Source organism: Polypterus senegalus, chromosome 1 (genome assembly GCF_016835505.1).
Source record: "Polypterus senegalus isolate Bchr_013 chromosome 1, ASM1683550v1, whole genome shotgun sequence".
NCBI lineage: Eukaryota > Metazoa > Chordata > Cladistia > Polypteriformes > Polypteridae > Polypterus > Polypterus senegalus.
Window position 1 is genome coordinate 172,255,868 of NC_053154.1, and position 21,604 is coordinate 172,277,471.

General features: G+C 37.9%; 1 protein-coding gene across 2 annotated transcripts in view; it reads left to right on the forward strand.

Moving 5' to 3' along the window:
- Positions 1–21,604, forward strand: part of sned1 (sushi, nidogen and EGF-like domains 1) — a 188,680-nt gene that overhangs the window by 96,170 nt on the left and 70,906 nt on the right. For both annotated transcript variants that reach the window (XM_039763063.1, XM_039763071.1), the window contains 2 exons: positions 1,632–1,748; positions 15,745–15,861. In XM_039763063.1, the coding sequence (XP_039618997.1) occupies positions 1,632–1,748; positions 15,745–15,861 (234 nt within the window). The remainder of the gene's footprint in view (positions 1–1,631; positions 1,749–15,744; positions 15,862–21,604) is intronic.

Here is a 21,604-nt window from a genome sequence, read left to right on the forward strand (position 1 = left end):
AAGGGGGTGAAAAGAAAGAAATGATAAGAGGAAAAAGAAATGGAATAATTTTAAACTGAAGTAGAGATTGGGAGTGGATGGAGAAGCAAGATTAGGAGGCAAGGAATGAAAGAAAGGGCCATGTTGACTTTAGTAAGGAGTCTCATCCACAAGAACAGGGTCAAACCTGCTCTGCTGGAGCTAAGAACAGAGGAGACAGAGGGAGCTAAAAAGTGTGCTTCAGGTACTAATTGGAGGTGTCAGAGGAAGTCTGAGTTTAGTGCTGGAACAAGATTGAAGCTGCTGATTTAGAGCAGAGGTGGCAGGAGGTCTCTGAGGGGAACTGAGGATGGAGTGAGTGGAGCGAGCAATAAAGTCACTGGTTTTATTTGTCTGGTAAGCTGAGATGGCTTCGATGAAGCTCAGCTCATGGACTGAGTGCCGGGGAATATTGCATAAAATGTGCTGCTCTGAGGAAGGACTGAGATCTCTTGTTTCTCCTATTTCTTTGAACGTGGTTTTAATTATTTATATATTTACAACTGTTTACTACACTCCTGAAGACTTTGATTCATGTCTGCCTAATTTTGCACCATTGCACTTGCTTTTATTATCAATAACACATACTTTTTGGATTTTTTCATATAACTAATCGTGTTATTATGTCTCTCATGAGCTGCTGGTCTATTACAATGTACTGGAGTCTATGTAACATCTGAGTGTCGGGTGCGGCCCATAGCAGTGACTTCTGACAAGCTGCTCAGCAGCAGAACTATTGGACAGTTGAGAGGTTTGATAGCCTGGCATTTTAGAAATACAGAATGTTGATGGATTGCTTATCATTTTTCTAGTTTATTAAACATTACTAGTAAGCTATCGTCTGTATTCTCATTTTTATTTCCTTCAACTATAGAATGAAAAATGATAAAGGGGAGCAAGTGATTAATGATTTTTTCATTTTTACTTTTGTTTGTAGTATAATGCCGGTTTTCTTGAAATAAGTAGATTCAGAATTGAATTCCATCACTTGAGATAGTAATGGTGAGAATGAGGGGGTTACTGTCCAATATATACTGTAACTTCTCATGTAGTGCTCAGCTCAACAAACTCTGCCCCTCATAGTTCAATGACTGGCTACACAACCAACAAAAACAACTATAAACATCTTGCCAAAAACATGTATGTAAAATTGGAGAATCCCCAGCTAATTAAAAGGAAGATAAGTGGCAAAGTTAGGTAAAGTACAACATTTAGAAATAAATTACACATCTTTTCAGTTTATAAGACTCCACTTTGTCCATCCTTTTTTGTACCCTCTCTGTCTAGCTAGGAGTCACAGAGACTGGGGCATAAGACAGGAACCAACCCTGGACTGGCACTTGCACTCACACTCGGGAGAGTTTTGGGTCTCTAACTAACTCAATACAGTACATTCATCTTTGGGATATGTGAAGAAACCCAAAATGCCAGGAGAAAAATGCATTTGTCACAAGAAGAGTGTGCAAGCCCCGCACAGAAAGTAACCCAATATATAAATAATTAAGTTTATGAAAAAATGCAATCACTTAGACCCTCATTAGTAATCCCCAGTGTGTTCCTCCCCAGCTCTTCATTTTCATCTTATGTCATTTATATTTGATTTTTTTTTTCAGTACAGCCTTCTGCTTGCGATTCAGCTCCCTGCTTAAATGGTGGTGTCTGTTTAGAGCGAGACAGTGGATACATTTGTGAATGCAAGTTGGGCTACAGAGGAAAAAATTGTGAACAAGGTAAAAGATTCACCTGGAGTCCCAAAACAAGCATATCAATCTCCTAAACAACTTTGTCTTATGTTCCCCTTTAGTATGTACTAAAACAAAGGATAAATTGGGCTCAGCCAATTAGTTGGCCAAGCAACATTTTCATTAGTAGATCACACTGCTTTTCTTAATTGCTTTTACACTAAATCGTCTTCTTCTCCTCTTCATCTCCTCCAACTTCTAAGTTTAGGTCGATGTGCTTGATCAACCGTCTCCAAACACCTTGGTCCTGCACCTCCTTGACAGCCAAGTCCTTTTACTTCATATCTTATGTTTCTTTATCCATCTACCTCCACTTTAGCCTCCCTAGCTTTCTCTTCCTCTGTACTTCCATTCCCATCACTCCTGGGCCCACATATTCATTGCCTCTGCTCATCATATGTCCATACCACTTCAACCTACATTTCTAGATATCTCTTGTCTTTTGTTGTTCCTCCAATTGTCTCATTTCTTATTCTGTCCTTTTGTACCTATACATGTCCATCTCAACATTTTTAATTCTATTATATCTAACTTCTTCTCCGGTACTCCCTTTACTACCGATGTCTCAGCTCATTGATGATCTTACCACTGTCTTATAAACCTTATCTTTAACCATCACCCTAATTCCTACATCACACAATACATGTTGATACCTTTTTTCAATTTTTCCACCCACACAGTGGAGTTATCCCTACATTCAATTCTCCATCTTTTTCTAAATAACACCTCTTATGTGGCACTACATTCATAAAAAGCAAAGGAAATTTAAAATGTTGTGGATTTTCTCTCAAATTACAAGTTTTGTAAATATGTTAGCAATTAAGAGTTCGAGAACTTGTGTCCATAAACAGCAGGACATTATGACAAAATCAAACATGAGGGAGTATATAAAAAGAATAGATGGAGTATACCACCCAGAGTATTTAAGATACAGCTGATGATGAGTGGAATTTTGGCCAGCATTTTTTTCCATGTGGGCTGTATTAATGTCTTAAAGGGTTCTAGCATTGCATTAGAGCAACAAGACCTGATTCTGCAGGGTCAGCAACAAGGGTATGGACTCATGTTACCTGCTAAGTCAGAGTTGTTTACCATGCTGGCACCCAGAAGGTGTATGTACTGTATAGACTAGGGATCAAAAAGACATTTTTTGGACATTTCACCTGCTTCTATGGAATAATGACTCAATGATTAGTTTACTGGTAATTTTCTGTAGTGGGCATTGAGCACTTCTATTTCACATTCTTTAGCTCTCTAGTTTAAAGCTTTATTGTATAACTTACTTCTCTCCATGATAACCTTTTCATACATGCATTTACTGAATACGTCTGATCAAGTTTTAGAGTAATGGATAGTCAGAGACAAGGCAGGAATCCACCCTGGAAAGACAGACCTTCACCCACTCTTACCCGGCTAGTTTAGAGTCATCAGTTAACCCAACAAGCACACATTCTACACAGACAGGGCCTGATCTGAGTTTGGAAATGTCTCATAGTTTTAGAGTTTAAAACTGTTTGGAATTAATTTACACATACATTTTTGATTTAAAGCTTGCCTAATTTCTGCATAAATAATTTTTCTTCTGTTTATAACAGAGTCAAGGTCATCTTCATTTTGTGTTGTTTGTAGTGGCTGTGTCTATGTCTCTGTTAGAAACAATTAGAAACAATACAATACAATAAAATGTATTTTTGTATAGCCCAAAATCACACAAGAAGTGCCGCAATGGGCTTTAGCAGGCCCTGCATCTTGACAGTCCCCCAGCCTTGACTCTTTAAGAAGACAAGGAAAAACTCCCACAAAAAACTTGTAGGGAAAAAATAGAAGAAACCTTGGGAAAAGCAGTTTCCAGGTAGGTTGGGCATGCAGTGGGTGTCAAAAAGAAGGGGGTCAATACAATACAACACACAGAACAGAATACAAGAATCCTCAATAGAGTATAAAAATAAAAATATTACAGATTTTAATAGTAGATGATATCACATAATATGATTTGGATTTGTTTAGAGTCCTGGAGACCTCAGCCGTCAAGCAGCCTCCCCCATTTGGCCATTCCACAGCTGAAACAGCGCTGGACCAGCCAATCCGATGAAAGGACCCCTCTATCCCATGATTCTGGTGATCCTCCATCAGGGATGACTTTACCTTAGGCAGGCAAAACAACTTGGCAGGTGGGCCGTGGCACCAAGTGCCACATTTGAGTACTGAGAAGAGAAACAGAATAGGTGAGGGTTAGTAACAAATTATAACTATCATGTTACTTAAGTTTTAGTCCTAATGACTAACAACAGAGATGCAGTCTGTACAGTTAATCAGCAGCTCTAGTCAGGGTATACTAAACTGAAGTAGTGAGTCTTCAGCCGGGATTTAAAAGCTAAGACCAAAGTGGCATCTCTTATAGTACCAGGCAGACCATTCCACAGTTTAGGGGCCCTATAACTAAAAGCACAGCATCCCACTGTTATTTTATTAATCCTTGGAATCATAAGCAGACTGGTATCTTGAGATCTTAATGTGCACTCTGGTTTGTAAGTCATGATAAGTTCAGACAAGTAAGCCGGACCTTGGCCATTTAATGCTTTATATGTTAAAAGGAAGATTTTTGAAATCTGCCCTAAACATAACCAGGAGCCAGTGCAAGTATTTAAGAAATGGAGTTATGTGTTCGTATTTCTTGTTCTTATAATAATTCTTGTAGCAGCATTTTGGATTAACTGGAGGCTGTATAAAGAACAGTTTGAACATCCAGTGAACACTGCATTGCAGTAGTCCCTGTGAATTTCCCCTTGGGATTGATAAAGTATGTATCTATCTATCTATCTATCTATCTATCTATCTATCTATCTATCTATCTATCTATCTATCTATCTATCTATCTATCTATCTAGTCAATCCTACTAGAAATAAATGCATAAATGCATTGCATTGCAAATAAATGCAATGAATTAATTTCTCAGAATCCTCAGAAAACTTTGTAATATGTGGTTTAAATAACATGCTAGAGTCAAAGATAACTCCTAGATTGTGGGCTAATTCAGTAAAATTAATGGTGATTCCAACTGAGTTAAATGATGACAAAATATTGTTGTGATCAGCATCATTCCCTCCAACAATTAACATCTCTGTTTTATCTGTGTTTAAAGACAAGTAGTTCTCATTCATCCACTCCTTTAATTTGCTAACACAACTAATTAAATACAACATCAGAGAAACTTCATTTGATCTAAAGAAAGGTATAACTGAGTGTCATCTGCATAGGAGTGAAAATTAACTTTATGTTTTCTAATGATAGATCCCAGTGGAAGCATGTAAAGCGAAAACAGTAAAGGTCCCAGTACTGTGCCCTGCGGGAGACCATATCTCACTTCTGTGTATAATGATGGAGTACTGTCAGCACATTTCTGCATATATTAGAATTGATTCGATAAATAAGAACTAAACCAAGTGAGCACATTGCCTGTAAGCCCAACATAATTTTCTAGCCTGTGCAGTAAAATAGAATGGTCAGTGGTGTCAAATGCTCCACTTAAGTCTAACAACATAATTACAGTGGAGTTTCCTTCATCAGAGGATATCAGAACGTTAGTGCCATTTCTGTACTATGACCAGTGTGGAAACCAGACTGGAATTACTGAAATAAATTGTAATGCGTAAGATGTGACTGAAGCTGATTGGTGACTACTTTTTCTAGTATTTTAGAGAGAAAGAGTAAATTTGAAATAGGCCTATAATTATTTAGTATGCGTGGGTTTAGTTCTGACTTTTTAAGTAGTGGTTTAATGACTGACACTTTTAGTGAATTAGGTACGGTGCCATACAATAATGAACTATTGATAATGTTCAGAATAGGCGCTGCAAGAACATCCATTGCACCTTTTACTAGTTTTGTTGGCATTGGATCTAGGGACCAAGTAGTGGTTTTCATTTTAGAAATTAAAGTTAAGACTTCCTGCTCAGTTACAGGATTAAAATTACTAAAGTGCTGAATGCAATGTGAGGCAGGGTCTGCTAAGCTAGTATGCGGTTTGTACTGTGATGCTGATCTGGGATCTTATATTTTTAATTTTCTCATTGAAGAAGTTCATAAAGTCTGTACTGCTAATATCTGATGGTATTTTGCACTGTAGATCTGAATTCCCATTTGTTAATTTAGCAATGGTTCTAAACAGAACCCGAGGATTTTTATTATTGCTATCTATTATTGTAGAATAGTATTCTGAGCGAGCTTTAAAGAGAGCTTTTTTATATTTTTTTGTCACTCTCTGTCCATACAATTTGAAAGACATGTAGCTTTGCATTTGCGCTCCAGTTTTCAAAACTCTAATTTAAGAGCTTGAGTTTTTTAATTAAACCAGTGAGAGTTTCTATGTGCTTTAATCACTTATGTTTTAAGGTTAGCCACTGCGTCCAGAGCACCTCTCAAGGTTACATTATAATGTGATGTTAGCTGATCTAAATTGTTTTCCACGTTTACATTTGATGTTAACTGATCTAAATGATTTTCCACAATTACACTTGACTTACTTAAATTATCTATAAATTGTGAAGCAGAATTGCAATCTAGATGTTACACTTTCTTTACTTTAATCTGTGAGTGAGTTGGCAAGGGCAGGACTAAATCAAATGTAATTAAGTAGTGATCGGAAATAATTTAATGGAGTAATATTTAAATTTTGAAATTCAACTTTACAAGTTATAATTAAATCTAATGTGTTGATATGATTATGAGTTGGACCTTTTACAATCTGACAAAATCCTACTGAATTTAACAAATAAGTAAAATATTTACACATTTACTTAGCCAGGTTTCAGTGAGAAGACACTGATCAGATTTTGTACTTAATATATTATTTACCAAAACAGCGTTACTGACAAGGGAGTGAATGTTCAATAAGCAACTGCATACTTCTTTTTGAACTGGTGGAGTGTCTGGTTTTATCCCTTGGTCTAATTATACACCTTATTTTTTGATTATCAAGTAATTCAAGGTTTGCATGAAGGCTAAATTTACTGGATGCTCCACAACAGGGATTATGGGTAACTGCTTCAGGATAGTAACAGGTGGGATAAACAACAGCCTGTGATTTAAGATCACATGACTGTAGCCTGGATAGTGCTCTAATTAGTCAGTCAGGCAGTTTTGCTGCCATATTTTGGGATAATACATAAGATCCCCTCCAGTTAGGATGAAGACCATCTCTTTTGAAAAATCTAGGCTTTTCTCAAAAATCATCTCAATTGTTCACAAACACTATGCTTTTATTTGCACACCAAGGGCCTCATGTATGAATGGTGCGTACGCACAGAAATGTTGCATAAGAACTTTTACACGTTCAAATCATGATGTATAAAACCTACACTTGGCGTAAAGCCACGCACTTTTCCACAGTTCCTCATACCTTGTGATACGCAAGTTCTCTGCTCAGTTTTGCAGACTGGCAGCACCCAGCGTCAAAGCAGTGCTACTGTTCCTGTGTGGTTACTCTTTATTTTCCTGACGCGTCTTTATAAATACGCTGAAACTAACCGCATATTGTTTATTAGTGTAATGCATCTGATTGTAATTAACTTGTAACAATATAATGGTCCAGGGAATAGCCATAATATTCCAAACACCATAACTGCTTTAGCGTTGTTACTCTTAGTGCACTTTCTTCTTCTTCTTTTTTTTCTTTCAGCTGCCCCCTTTAAGAGTTGCCACAGCAGATCATCTTTTTCCATATTACTCTAACTGCACCACTTGGAGTATTTATATCACTGTATTGGGAAATCACTGTATCACTGTATTGGGAAATCACACCAGCAGCTGATCGTAAAGAGAATTATCGGTATACAGCTTCAAGCCCACGCTGCCTCAGCCACGGCAAAACGTTTCAAAGCCTTTCCTGTACGGACCTCGCGGTTCAGAAACAGTTTCATCCCAAGAACTATAAACACACTCAATCAATTGCTCTTTGTAGAACTGTTTGTACTTATAAGTACAATTACACCTCTGCCAACTTGTACTACAGTTATAATATTACACAACCTGCACCACTTTATAAAGCGCGTATTTACGTATTATGACGGTATCATTTGTAAGATGAAATGCAGCAAAATATGTTGATTATATTATACAGATAAAACTTTAACTTCATTTAAATAATCTTTATTGTTAATAATTAAACATGTGAGGACATGGTGCCGCAGCGCTTGCATGTTTCACGCATTGTTCCTGCCTCACACTGTAAATTTGCTGAGACTGGCGCGACACTGGAAGGATAGATGGATAGAATAATTAAACACATACTATGAAGATATTTCAATGTTCCTTAAAAGTTTTGAAGAATCGTCGTTGTAAGCTTGCAGATGGCTTAACGTCTATTACAGAGCTGATTGTGTGGCGATTGGGTATTTGGGGAAAGAAAAGTAAGGACAAGAATTGAAGATTAGTACGTTTGAAAGAGACAGTACTGCTACAATAAATTATTTTATCGAAGGTCGCACATGGCGCAGCAGCATCTTGTTTGAGACATGAACAATCACTGCGCCAGCGTGTTCTTAATAATATGCTTTCATTCCAATCATCATGAAAATGATATCACGTATACATCTCAGTATTTTAATTATTCAGAGAGCTGTAATATCACAAATGTAATAGATTCTGTGTTCTGTCGGAGAAAGTGAAAGAACGGAAGCACGTAGTGATTCACACACATACAGCACATTGAAGATCAAATACAAAACAAAGCATTTAACGTGTTACTTTAGTTATGATGGGATTTAGAAAACTAGTAAATTAAATGATTTTAAGATGAAGTTTATGTTCTGCTTTAATGACAAAATAAACTACGTGATTAAAGTGGATATTTCGAAATTGAAGTTAACATTTTGTGCTTTTTTCCTACTCTGTACCTTTTTTTCTCACTGTACCCTAATAAGCTTCCATATGACACTCAGACGGTGGGCTACGTCTTGCCTTTTCACGGCAACTTTAATATCTGACAACTACTTTTTTATGTCGGGCACTGTGCAACTTTGTGAACTTGAGCTTGTTTCTCCAACATGCTATGTCACTCGATCAACTTCCTTTTGTTGATTATACCAACAAATAGTACGTTTTTCTTTGCCTCCACTTGGTATTCACTGAAATACTTGTATTTTCCCTCTTGCTTTTGCCATTGCCTTTTCACAGAATGCTGAGCTTAAGGTCTATTTATATTGATTTTCATATATTCAAAGAGGCATAATTCTGGGAGGAGATGGGGCAGGACAGAAGGTGCGTGCACGTGCGTTAGTTTTCACGCTGATTGGGATTTATGGAGCAGAAGAACGCGGAAGTTGGAGTACGCACAGATTCCTGCATCTGGAATTTTCTGTGCGTAAGCACATTTCGGCTTTTGTGCTTATGTCATGTTATAATGCGAATTCTATGCACGGAGTTATACACGAGGCCTCAGTTTTCTAGCCAGCAGTGAAGGGAATGCAATCTGCTATAAATCACATTCCCTCTATATAAACTTGGTAAGGGGCCAGATTCAACTAAATTATGACATTTTCTCTTAGCTTTGGTGCCTAGAGAGATGAAGTTCCTCTTTAATACCTCAGATTGCTGTAAATAAATATCATTAGTGCCGACATGCAGCAATAAGGTAGATACTTCATCGTCGGCAACACGGTCCAATGTCGGAAATCTTGGCCCCTGTGAGGCATTTAACATTAAATGCTGGTTTAACATAGTTTGGAATACTAACATTCTGCACTATGGAATCACCAATTATGAGCACTTTCTTATTCTAAGTTTCTACAGGATGGCTGAAAATCTGTTCTGGTTCTGAATTGGTGACCTGGGTGCCGAGGGACAAAATTTTGGCTTCTTTGAACCCCTTCTTACTGTTACCCACTCATCCTGTGGCTGAATTGGTGCTGCTGACTTCGGCCACACACTGACTACAGAGGGACCTGGAGAAACTGAAGTTGAATCAAAAGTAGCCGAATTGCATAAGCAAAACGAGTCGATCAGATTTTCAGTTTAGCTAATTGCTATCAGGTTTCTAATGCGGTCCTCCAATTTGCGTATTTTCCCGACCAACTCTAAACTAACTAAACACTTTTGCCAGGTGAAACTGTCTACACTGTCGGCTGGAAAACCTGAACTGTACATGCTGCAGGACGCACAACGTATAAATGTGCCCTCAACGGGCAGAGAGCACATAGAACTTACGTTTAGTGCTGATATCATCTTCTCCGTTTTTGTAGTAACTTCGGTGGTTCAGTGTTCAGCTGAATCAGTAAGAGACCGTTGGCTTTAAGTTTCCACCACCTGCTGAGCGATCGACTTTGATTTCTCACTACCGGTTATTTCACATGGTCAGCTGTCGGCTTTACTTCAGTTGAACTTACTCAGGTGTTTGCGAAGGGTTACGTGCTTGTGGGGAACGCCGCTGCTCTGTGCTTCCGCTCGCTGCTACTCCAAAGAGGTGTGGCCTGAAAGAGATAGAGGACATGACCATACTGATTGACAGTAGTCAATCCTACTAGAAATAAATACATGAATTAATTTCTCAGAATCCTGTTTATTTAGAAAGCGTCTTAATTTCCCAATATTTTTAAGGGGGAAGAAACATGATTTGGACAACTTTGTAATATGCGCTTTAAATGACATGCTAGAGTCAAAGATAACTCCTAGTTTGCGGGCTGATTTCGTAAAATTAATGTTGATTCCAACTGAGTTAAATGATGACAAAATATTATTGTGATCAGCATCATTCCCTCCAACAATTAACATCTCTATTTTATCTGTGTTTAAAGACAAGTAGTTCTCATCCATCCATTCCTTTAATTCACTAACAGAACTAATTATAGACAACATTGGAGTAACTTCATTTGATATACATAAAAGGTATAACTGGGTGTCATCTGCATAAGGGTGAAAATTAACATTATGTTTCCTAATGATGGATCCCAGTGGAAGCATGTAAAGTGAAAACAGTAAAGGTTCACCAACGCATGTCTTCTTGATCACATAATATTTAAAGTTGGTAGCACGTCATTCAAATTTTCCAAGTTTCTGAGTAAGTACCAAACCTTTGCCAGAGAATAGTTAGCATTATTAGATTTTGTGGAATTTTTTCCTGTTTATTTAGACTTCCCAGTGAGGAATTATGCAGACATATTGGTTTTGGTGTAAAGAACCCCAGTGGCATTTCTTGACACACTTCTGCTGAATAATTCTTTGGCTAAAAGTCCTCAGTGTTAGTGTGTCAGAGAAAGGATGTGCAGCATTGCTCACAAGGACACTCAGTTTTGTTATGATTCTCTTGTTTGCTATATTCTGTTACATTCTCTTATTGATTTTGGTTAAAAACCCACACAACTGACTTTCACGTTCCAGTCAATGTCAATATTAGAATGGTGTGAGAGCAACAGTGTGAGATTAGTTATTTTGGCTCCATCAGACTTTTTGGCTTTGACCTCCGCTTTTTTTTTGGTTTAGGATTTTTGGTTTCATTTCCTGGACCTGAATTCAGTTTTGAACCTACTATTTCATCCAAAGTCAATGTCACATTATGAGACTTTTTGTCAAGGAATATGCCAGTTGCTGATCTTGTCAGCGCACAATGCCAAATTACAAAACTCGAAATCTCTGAGCATGTCTACTTTACTGACCAGGTTATGACTTACCAGCACAGGTGGACAGGTGTGCTCACTCCTTTTTCTGACAGCCAATAGCATGCTGCTTGACAGAACCTGCCACACCTCAAAGACTTCTGAAGTGAGTTCCAGCAGCAATCTCTGCCCTTTTGTTAGTTTTTTCCATTTTGTCATGGTACTGAAATCTTGAGACATCAGAGAGATGAGCCTTTCTTCTGTTTGTGAAGTCCATGCTGCCTGAAGGATCCAGTCCTGTAAACAGCTGTAGTGAGCTGAGCCACGGTCTCTTTCTTTTCTTTGCTTTTTTCATTCTGTTTTAGTATGTAAAACACAAGACATCAGAAAGATGAGCCTCTCTTTTGTTTATGAGGTTCAAAACACAAGTTCCTTAGTTTCTGTCACCGCAGTCTATGCATTTAAGTTCCGGATGCACATCCATTGGTTGTCAGCTCTCCTTCACACACAACCTGCCCTTTCAACTAAAGAGAAAATTAAATCTTTTTGATTTTAATGTAGCCAGTCACAGACTAGTTGGTGTCAGTCATTAGGTATGTCACATTAGGCGATTAGTAACAAAGAGCACTGACTGCCTCTGACTGATTATGTAAATAAAGGCTACAGCTGAAAAACACCAGAAAAGCCATCTAATGTTCATGAGCTTAAAGGAAAACAAAACTGTAATGTGAGAGAACAACCTCAACCTCTGAACCACCTTTGAAAATCAAGGCTTAGTTTGGATTTGCAATCACCATTGAAAGAAAGGTTGTCTGACTAAATGGAAATGGAAAATAATTGTTACACACGGAATGTTTATTTTAAGGACCATGTAAACCAAGTATGTTGAGTGGGAGGGTACATACTTGACGGGTAGGATGAAGTTTTCAAAATAAAAGTTTGTCAGACATGAACTTGTCAAAATAAGTTTGTCCATAATACTCAGAGGTTTCCACAGCTTATGCTACATTTAATAGGGAAAAATATACAATATAAATAGACAGAATTAACAGGATACACTGCAAGAAGAGTTAAGCCATGTTCCCAAAACACAGATGTAGACCAAGAACAGCTAGCCTAAGGGTATGTTGATTTCAAGTTGTAATTTTTAAAATTTCAGTTCATGCTGAGAGTTTTATCAATCTCCATTGCATGTTGCAGCCAGCTTTTAATGATGATTTCAAGGGCACGCTGTAGTGTCAAGTTCACACGCTCAGATTTTATACTTAAATTCATATCATCAAAACCCCCAACAACAGCTGCCTGGTGTACAGCAATCACAACAGCCTACTATTCAAGTTTGGTTCGAAGTCCATCACTTTTCAGTTTTCATTTCACATTCTGGATTTTAATGCAAATTCTTCACTTCACATTGTGCATTTTTAATGTCACTTTCAGGCTGTCACATTTTCCTAATTCCAGGCTCTCAACTTGTACTGTTCATTTCATGCTTTCACTTTCTCTTCATTTTATCTTCTCACTTTCTATTCTTCATTTCACTCTTTGCATTTTTAATCTTCATTTCAGGCCATCACCGACCTCGCCTAAAAGAATGCAGTGACATTAGCCTTCCTATTCTTATTGCTTGCTGTTTGCCTGGCCTCACCTACCTATTAATAGTATCTTTAATGTCTCCAATACTTCATGTTATTGGAACATTGAGCAATCCTGATACATGCAAGTGAGCAACATCCCAGTAAACTACTGCTTTGGTTTTTGGCTTGAAGAAGTAATACACTTAGCAGACAGTTCTTTGGATTCAAAAGCTGACAGTTGAAATGCAGTCCATCCTTCCCATTAAAGAAGAAAAGTGTTTGAATTGAATTGATTTGAATGATTCACACTGTAAGTCTGCGCTACCAGGTGGCCAAAACAAAAATGTACGCCCGTTTCCACGCTCATATTGCAATGAATAAAAAATAAACTTGGCATAAAGTCACACATATTCTCATGCCAGCTCAAATCATTGCCTATGCAAGTTTTTGGCTCGGTTTTGCAAACTGGTGACACCTAGCGACAAAGCAGTGCTGCTGCTCCTGTAGGGTTTCCCTTTATTTTTAAAATTCTTATTCTTTTAATATCCTGTTTTTACAAAGGGGGGTTTGGTTTTTTTTACTGTGCTTTTATTATTTATTGGTGGTTTTAATGCAGTAGTAGTGTGGCTGAGCTGCGGATCTGGGCCGCCAGCTGCACTGGGTTGGTAGTGGTTTGGAACCCTCCTGTGCAACTGGGGCTTAAGTGGGGAGGTATTTTGTATAGTGGATCTGCGGCTACAACAAAATATGGGCACGTTTTAAATCCATAAAGCCGTGTCAGTCTCCGTGGGCGCGATTGCACGGCAGCGGGGAGTTAATAAGGTAATTGGGGTGAGTCACACCTGCGGGTGTGATTGTTCTCAATTGCTTTATTGGCTTCCTGCGACGTGTGATTAAGACGCTGCACCCATGGTGATGTGTGTGTGTGTTTGTGTATATAAGGGCCAGCACAAGAAGATAAAGATGTAAAAGAAAGAGTGGGGAAAGACTGGGACGAATGATGGAGGTTAAAATATGGTGAAGGGCAGTCAGTGAGAAACGATCAGGCCACCTGTTTGGAGAAGGCAGCTTGAGCTGGGGTTGAGGCAGATTGAGGCACTCTAGGGACTGGTTTGCTCCACTGACTAAGCGCGTAGAGTGGGGCGAGCGAGATGTAAAACCTCCCAGTGGATCCGAGGAGCAACTGCGTGAGCGCGAAGGAAGACAGGAGGTGTGCTGACCTCAGACAGTCTGGCTGTGCAGTGTGGCGGCAGCCAAGATATGGGTCGGCAGAAAGGAGTTCGTGCTGCAGAGGCTCTGCCGGCAACGTCTGTGATGGGTGAGCCAGGGAGACAGAAGGTGGTGGGCTGCAATTGGGTGAAGAGAGACTGCATTTTAACTTCTATTTTAATGGATTTATTTATTATGGATTTTATCTCCACGTTTCACTGATTTTATGGATGTGTTTTTTTTAACACTGCACAGTGGACACTTTCGGTTTTACTTTTGTTTTGGATTGGGTTTTTTTTAATAAAAGCACTTGAGCATTTTGCACCATCCCCTGGCATCAATGAGATTTGTCCTCATTTGTCAGGTCATAACTATCGATGGTGTTGGCTCAACAGACTCCTATGTGGGAAAAGGAAGTCTGTTGGGGACCGGCATTGTCACATCCGTATGCCATGTTTTAGTGTGAATTCTGTGCACAGCATTATACATGAGGCCCCTGGTGTGTCATTCTGCTTTTTACATGTGAATCAATAGATCATTCAAGAATAAAGACAAAAAAAAATGATAAATGTGTTTATTTATTTTAGCATACTCTTTGCACAGGTGAATCCTGTGCTGGGATTTCAAGCCAGCAGTTTGGCAGAATATGCAATGACAACAGATTTCCTATTCACTTTACGACCAATTACACGATAAGCCATAAACTCTTCCAACTCAACACTGTAGTCCCCCCCACTCAACATTCGACTCCTGGCTCCAATGATACCCTTCTCATGTAAATAGGCACAATGCAGAAATGGAAAAACAGATGAACAAAACTTTCAAGATTTTAAATAATTCATTTCTATGTTTTCTTAAATCACATTACTTCTAGTTAGATATGCATATTTGTCTTAATTATTATTTTACATATACTATTTGATATATAATAATGTTTTATTTATCTACTATATGAGCAGTATAGCATAGTATAGTGATGTGACTAACTGTCTTGTCACCTTACAATACTTGACCCTTTGAATTTTTGCAGCTCATAAGGCAGCAATGTTTCTTAATTCAGGTACTGGATGTATTGTAGAATTCATTAAATGCACATCCTTGATTCTTATATAGATTATATTTTGATTATCTATAGATTCTGGTTTCTTGATAATTATAAAATCTTACCATGATGTCTCAATTTGTATGATTTATTGTAATACAAATATTTACCAGAAGGATCGTTGCAAAATGTTATTAGAATCAAAATAAGTAGGCAGGTAAAGCCCAACCCAAAGTTAGCACAACATGCCCCTTTTGAATGGTACTGATGAAATGTATTAAATATGGTGTGCACTGCACCTCCTCAAGTTATCTTGTTATGCAAATTTTTATCAGCTCTACTTGTAGCCAATAAAGTTTAAATAGTTTTAGTCATAACAAATGATGTATTCCATTAGTAAAACTGTTAAAAGTGTTTTACCAAATAATTAGATACTTTCAATTTCACTACCACATTGAGAGTATGACAATATTGTTTAAGAGGTAATTTTTGATGCAGTCTGAAAGATGATCTGCATGAACTTGAAAAAAAAAACTACTGATAATAAAGTGGAATTTTTTTATTCTTTCAGTCAAACTCAGTGTTTGTGCATCCAATCCATGTCGCAACGGAGGTTCATGCCGGGGGGACGGAGATGGATACCACTGTCTCTGTCCTTATAGGTTCCATGGAAAACACTGCGAAATTGGTAAGTGTATCTTACTGAATACCAAGTTTGAGTTCTTGTCCCCACTTTGTTCTGCTAACAACTGTTAACTAGAGATTGTTCCATTAAATATCAGCAAGTCAGTAAGGGTAGGATTGTAATTTTGTGAACGAATTTAAGTCAAGAACACTCTCCAGTATACAGAGTGCTGGAGTTCAAACCCACATATCATTAAGTAACTGGATCACTATTCTCCCATTTTGTTGCATCATTTTATTAATTTGGGCTGAAAACTCACACGACTAACTCTTATGTTCCAGACAGTCTCAATATTGGAGTGGTGTGAGAGCTAGTGAGCAGTTACTGAAATCTTTGTGCCTGTTCTTATTTAGCTAAAGAGACAAAAATCTATACTAATAAAAGGCAAAGCCCTCACTCACTCACTCACTCACTGACTCATCACTAATTCTCCAACTTCCCGTGTGGGTGGAAGGCTGAAATTTGGCAGGTTCATTCCTTACAGCTTCTTTACAAAAGTTGGGCAGGTTTTATATCGAAATTCTACGCGTAATGGTCATAACTGGAAGCAGTTTTTCTCCATTTACTGTAATGGAGATGAGCTTCAACGCCGTGGGGGGCGTAGTTTCGTGTGACATCATCACGCCTCCCACGTAATCACGCAGTACATAGAAAACCAGGAAGACCTCAAAAAAGCGCTTAAGAAAACATGCATTATATAATTGAGAAGGCAGCGAAACAATAAGAAGCGAGCGAGTGACATATACAACCATATTCATGAGTTCTGCTACTTCGGAAACAAAGCACGATGTAAACCTACACTTTAAATTAAGTTCATAGACAGGCTGCCGCTGGCGTTTGTAATTTAGTGCCCACCCATATAAGGCCGTCCGTCAGCGGCAATCCAATAGCAAACTGCCACTAAATATTCACGGGTGAAGGACTGTGCTTATGGAGAGGAAGATGAGATGGTCAGGGTGGTGTTTGACACAAACTCAGCGAAACTGCGAGAGAAAGTTTTAAGTGCCAGGACTAAGGTAACATTAAATACAGCCATGGACATAGCACGAGATGGCACCAGCACAGCTGGGAACCTTCGATGCATGTACACCGAGTGGCTCACGTGAACTGGCGCAGTGCACAGATAAAAGCAACAGTTCCAAAGAGCTGAACAAAACCGAATTACACAATTGAAAAGGCAGCAAAAATATGAAGCGTTTGATACATACAAGCATATTCATAAATCCAACTACTGCGGAAACAAAGCACACGTTGGAAAAAGTCAATGTCCCGCTAAAGGAAGACAGTGTAAAAAAAAACCGTGCATGCAGTGTGTCAGGTCTCAGATAAAGAAGAAGACGAGCTGTTTATTGATGCAGTAAGAAACGAATCGATGAATGAAACCTGTCATCTTTACAACGATTGACAAACACGGAATGTAACTTGAACACAACACATCCTACAAATACGAACCTGATTGAAAGAAATAATGATAATCAAATCCTTGATGACAGCAACACTCAGTAACACTCACAAAACAAATACTGTATATTGACAGTCATGTTACGTTATTTTTAAAATGTTCCCTTTTCTTTTTCTAGCTTTTTTAACACACTACTTCTCGCTGCGATCGCGGGTATATATATATATGTATATATATATATCCCGATCTACATACTCGAATAATGGATACTTTATTCGCCATCAATGATTGTTTTGGTAAAGCCATACTCAGTGTATTCATTAGATGAGCGGTAAAAAGTAAGCGAGGGAGGATGACTTATTGAGGCATGCAGGCTGTAGTGTGCGTCAACTCTATCTGAATTGCGCGATCACATTTGAAGAATATATCTTTTCAAGTTCTATTTAGTCCATATGTGTCAAACTCAAGGGCGCGGGCCACATCCGCCCGGCGTAATTATATCCGGCCCGCGAGATCATTTTATATACTGTATTATTGTTATTAAAGCCCGGGTATATGAAGCGCTGGTAACACAATAAACTACAGATCCCATAATGCAGCGCTTCAGCTGCCTTGCCGAACACTTACGCGTTAATCAAGTCTAGCTTATGATGCTGCAAGTTATTGCGAAGCTAGCTCACACGATGCTGAAGAGAAAAGTTGATTCTGAAAATAGAGCCTTTAAAAACCGATGGGAGGCTGAGTATATGTTTACTGAACCCGTGTGTCTCATTTGTGGAGCTAATGTGGCTGTAATTACAGAATTTAATCTAAGACGGCACTATGAGACAAAACATCAGGGAGTTCTGTGTTGTGGAGATTCTCAGGATGGATTGCAGGTGCTCATCAGTGAGGCTGAAAGACCTGAATGCAATGCAGAAGATACAGAAAGCAGAAGAATTAAATAAGAATCTGACACTTCAGTGGACGTTTTTACCCGTGCACAATCACAAAGTGATTTCAAGTGAAGTTGCTTTTATGGGAGACACAAATGCACCAGTGCAACTTTCCCTGTTGCCAAGTAATGTTAAACCAAGTCGTCACTACGGTGTTCCCAAATCGCACTTTGCTGATAAACCGGCGCACTGAGTTTGCACGGCGCTTTGGTGACTTTGAAGAACAAAAAGTCCGTCTACATGCGGCTCGAACCTTGTGCATGTTTGGTAGCACATATCTGTGTGAGAAGCTCTTCTCAGTGATAAAGACTAACAAAACAGCACACAGGAGTCGCCTCACTGATGAGCACCTGCAATCCATCCTGAGAATCTCCACAACACAGAACCTCACACCAAACAGAAACGAACCTGTGCCAAAAAAGATGCCAGGCGTCCAGCTCTAAAATGACATATGAGCAAAGAAAACTGAATGATTTGATTTGTTATTGCTGAAAAGAACACATTTTATTTATATTTCCAGGTTTTGTTATGCAGCATGTTCATATTTGAATTTGTATAATTTTGACAGGATATATTTTTATGGAGAGCAAAATCTTTTGGGATATTTAAAATCTAAGTTTATTTTTATATAAATTACATAAGAGTAAAGAAATTTGAATGTTTGTTCTTTTAACGTTTACTTTATTTCTAACTTGTATAATTTAGACAGGATATATTCTTATGGAGAGCAAAATATTATAAGTTGTTTAAGGTTTGAGTTGATTTATTCACGAATAATATTCCTGTCTGTTTTTACCATTCCTACCAAAGATATTTCTGTCGACTAAATAAAAATTCCTTCTATTTAAAATTTAAATAGAACTTGAACAAATACAATAGTTCATAATATCCACGCAGACTTGCGTAAGGCGGGAGTTATCCGTTTTAACAAGCAGCGTATTGCACTGATCTGAAATAGCTGTGTGTGTATATATGTAGATATGTATGTATATGTATATATATGTTTATATATGTATGTGTGTATGTATATATATATATATGTGTGTGTATATATGTGTGTGTATGTATGTATGTGTGTATATATATATATATATATATATATATATATATATATATATATATATATATATATATACATATATGAACACTCATCACTCACAACAGTGACAAAACATTACATTGACAATCATGTTACGTTATTTTCAAAATGTTTCCTTTTCTTTTTCATTGCTTCTTTAACACACTACTTCTCCGCTGCGAAGTGCGGGTATTTTGCTAGTAAGTAATATTTGAGTGGCACTAAAACCAAAAAAAGTCTCTAATACCTCTGAATTTAACTCGCCAGTCTGCCAGCCAGCTTACAATGCTGACTGCCCTGACAGAATGACAAAATGCTATGAAACAGAAGTGTAATGATTATCCCAACCCATGTTCAGGTTTGCAATATCTTTACTAATTTATGCAAAGAATGCAACAACAAATCTTAAGCAAGAGAGCAGCTACTGAGATCTTTTTAGCATGTCAGGAGCAAAGGTCTAGGTAATGCAGTATCTGTGGTGGCACACTTTTTGTAACCAAAAAAAATCCCAGGGCACACCACAATTCTACCAACCACAAAGCATTACACTTTCCACATGCTAAACTGTACAAAGTGGTGGGATGGCGGCGGCAGAAAAAGCATCTCAGAGATTGCCATTCGCAGACACAGCACTTAGTGAACACTTTAGACACATTTTCCAGCTGCTTCATCCCTTTGCCCACTCATGCAGTGGGTCCTCTCTCTGCCTCACTAATTCGGGGGCAGAGGCAACTTGCATGTTCACTGTTTCTTCGGCTCTTTGAGAGTCACTGGCGAATGCACACCCAAGCACATGGACCTCCGACACGTCTCCTGGCTGGTAAAGTGCTCTTTAAGTGTTGTGTCTGTAAAATGATGATCATAGAGCTGCTTTTATGCTAACTTCTTCAGATAGTTCCATCCTCTTCAGACAGATCTCGACAATCTGAGGAGGAGAGGCATTACACTGTTGCTTCCACCAGTTGCAAAAACTCTTGTGTAGAGTATAATCAGCAAGTCATTAATGGTGATGTTGAGGATGGTATTTAATGTATGCCCATTTAAGAGATGCCTATTCTTTCAAATAAATCAGTCTTCAGTAGTGCAATCAAAGTCAGCAGTTTTGATCATTTAATTTTTACTTTGACGTGTCTGAGTCTCACATGCTATGCCAATTTGAATATATTAGCTTTGTTTTCTTATTGACTTCTTTTCAACTTCCCTTTTATGGAGACATTCAAATTCAGGTTGTACTTGCTCAAGTAGCATTTTATTAAAAGCAATTCCTTTTTAAAATTCTTTTGTGTTGATTCTACATGTATTGTGTGATTCGGTGTGTATTTACTTCATCATTTATGTATTAATTTTATAATTACAGTTTAATGTTAGATTCATTGCATTTAATGACATATATTTATGTGATTAATTAGTTACTTTTTTTTAATCGATTGGCAACCCTACAAAAATGATTTCACACTTTAATTTTTAACTTACCAGATTACTAAAATGCACCCCTAAAAACCTCACTACTTTCTGTACTAGCTAGGATCATGATATCTCCAAACCATACAAATGCTTTCAAGTACATCCCTGGATAATCTGAGAAAGCATTAGCAATAATATTATTCAGTCAGATTCTCAGAAAATGCATCAGTCAGCACTAAGTAAAATATACTCTTCATTGTCTGGGCAAAAATATACATCATACATATCTCTATTTACTGACTTCCCAAAATGTATCCAGGGCAAGGCTTTATTGGAATAACATCTTTGCTTAGTTATCAGGTAGTCTAACGCTCACAGTAATCCTTAATCTACTAGTTGAACAGTTCAGGGTAACTTCTCAAGAATCCTAACCTGTCATGGTACAATGAGAAAATGACTGTTTTCTTTGAAAAGGATCTCATAATTAGAAAACCTATGAATTAACAAACTTTGGAAGTGTTGTCACTCAGGCACCAAGCAGGAGCACTGAATTAATTGAAGTGGAAGGCAGAATGCTTTATATTGTAACGGCAAGGGGATGGACAAACAAGGCACAAACCAGAGATCTGTTTAACAGGCAAAGTTAAGAAATGACCTGGCAGAAAATATTTAAAAGATCAGGTCAAGAAGTAAAGTAAAAAAGATTTGAATTTAGGCAAAGAGGAACTGTAACCCTATGGATTTATTTTTCTTTCTGACTGAGCGTCTTTACAACTGTGTTTTCCTTTTTTATTCTACCTCTGGTTTTCTATATTTTCTGACCATATATCTATCATTTATTTCTTACTAGCAAAATACCCGCGCTTCGCAGCGGAGAAGTAGTGTGTTAAAGAAGCAATGAAAAAGAAAAGGAAACATTTTGAAAAT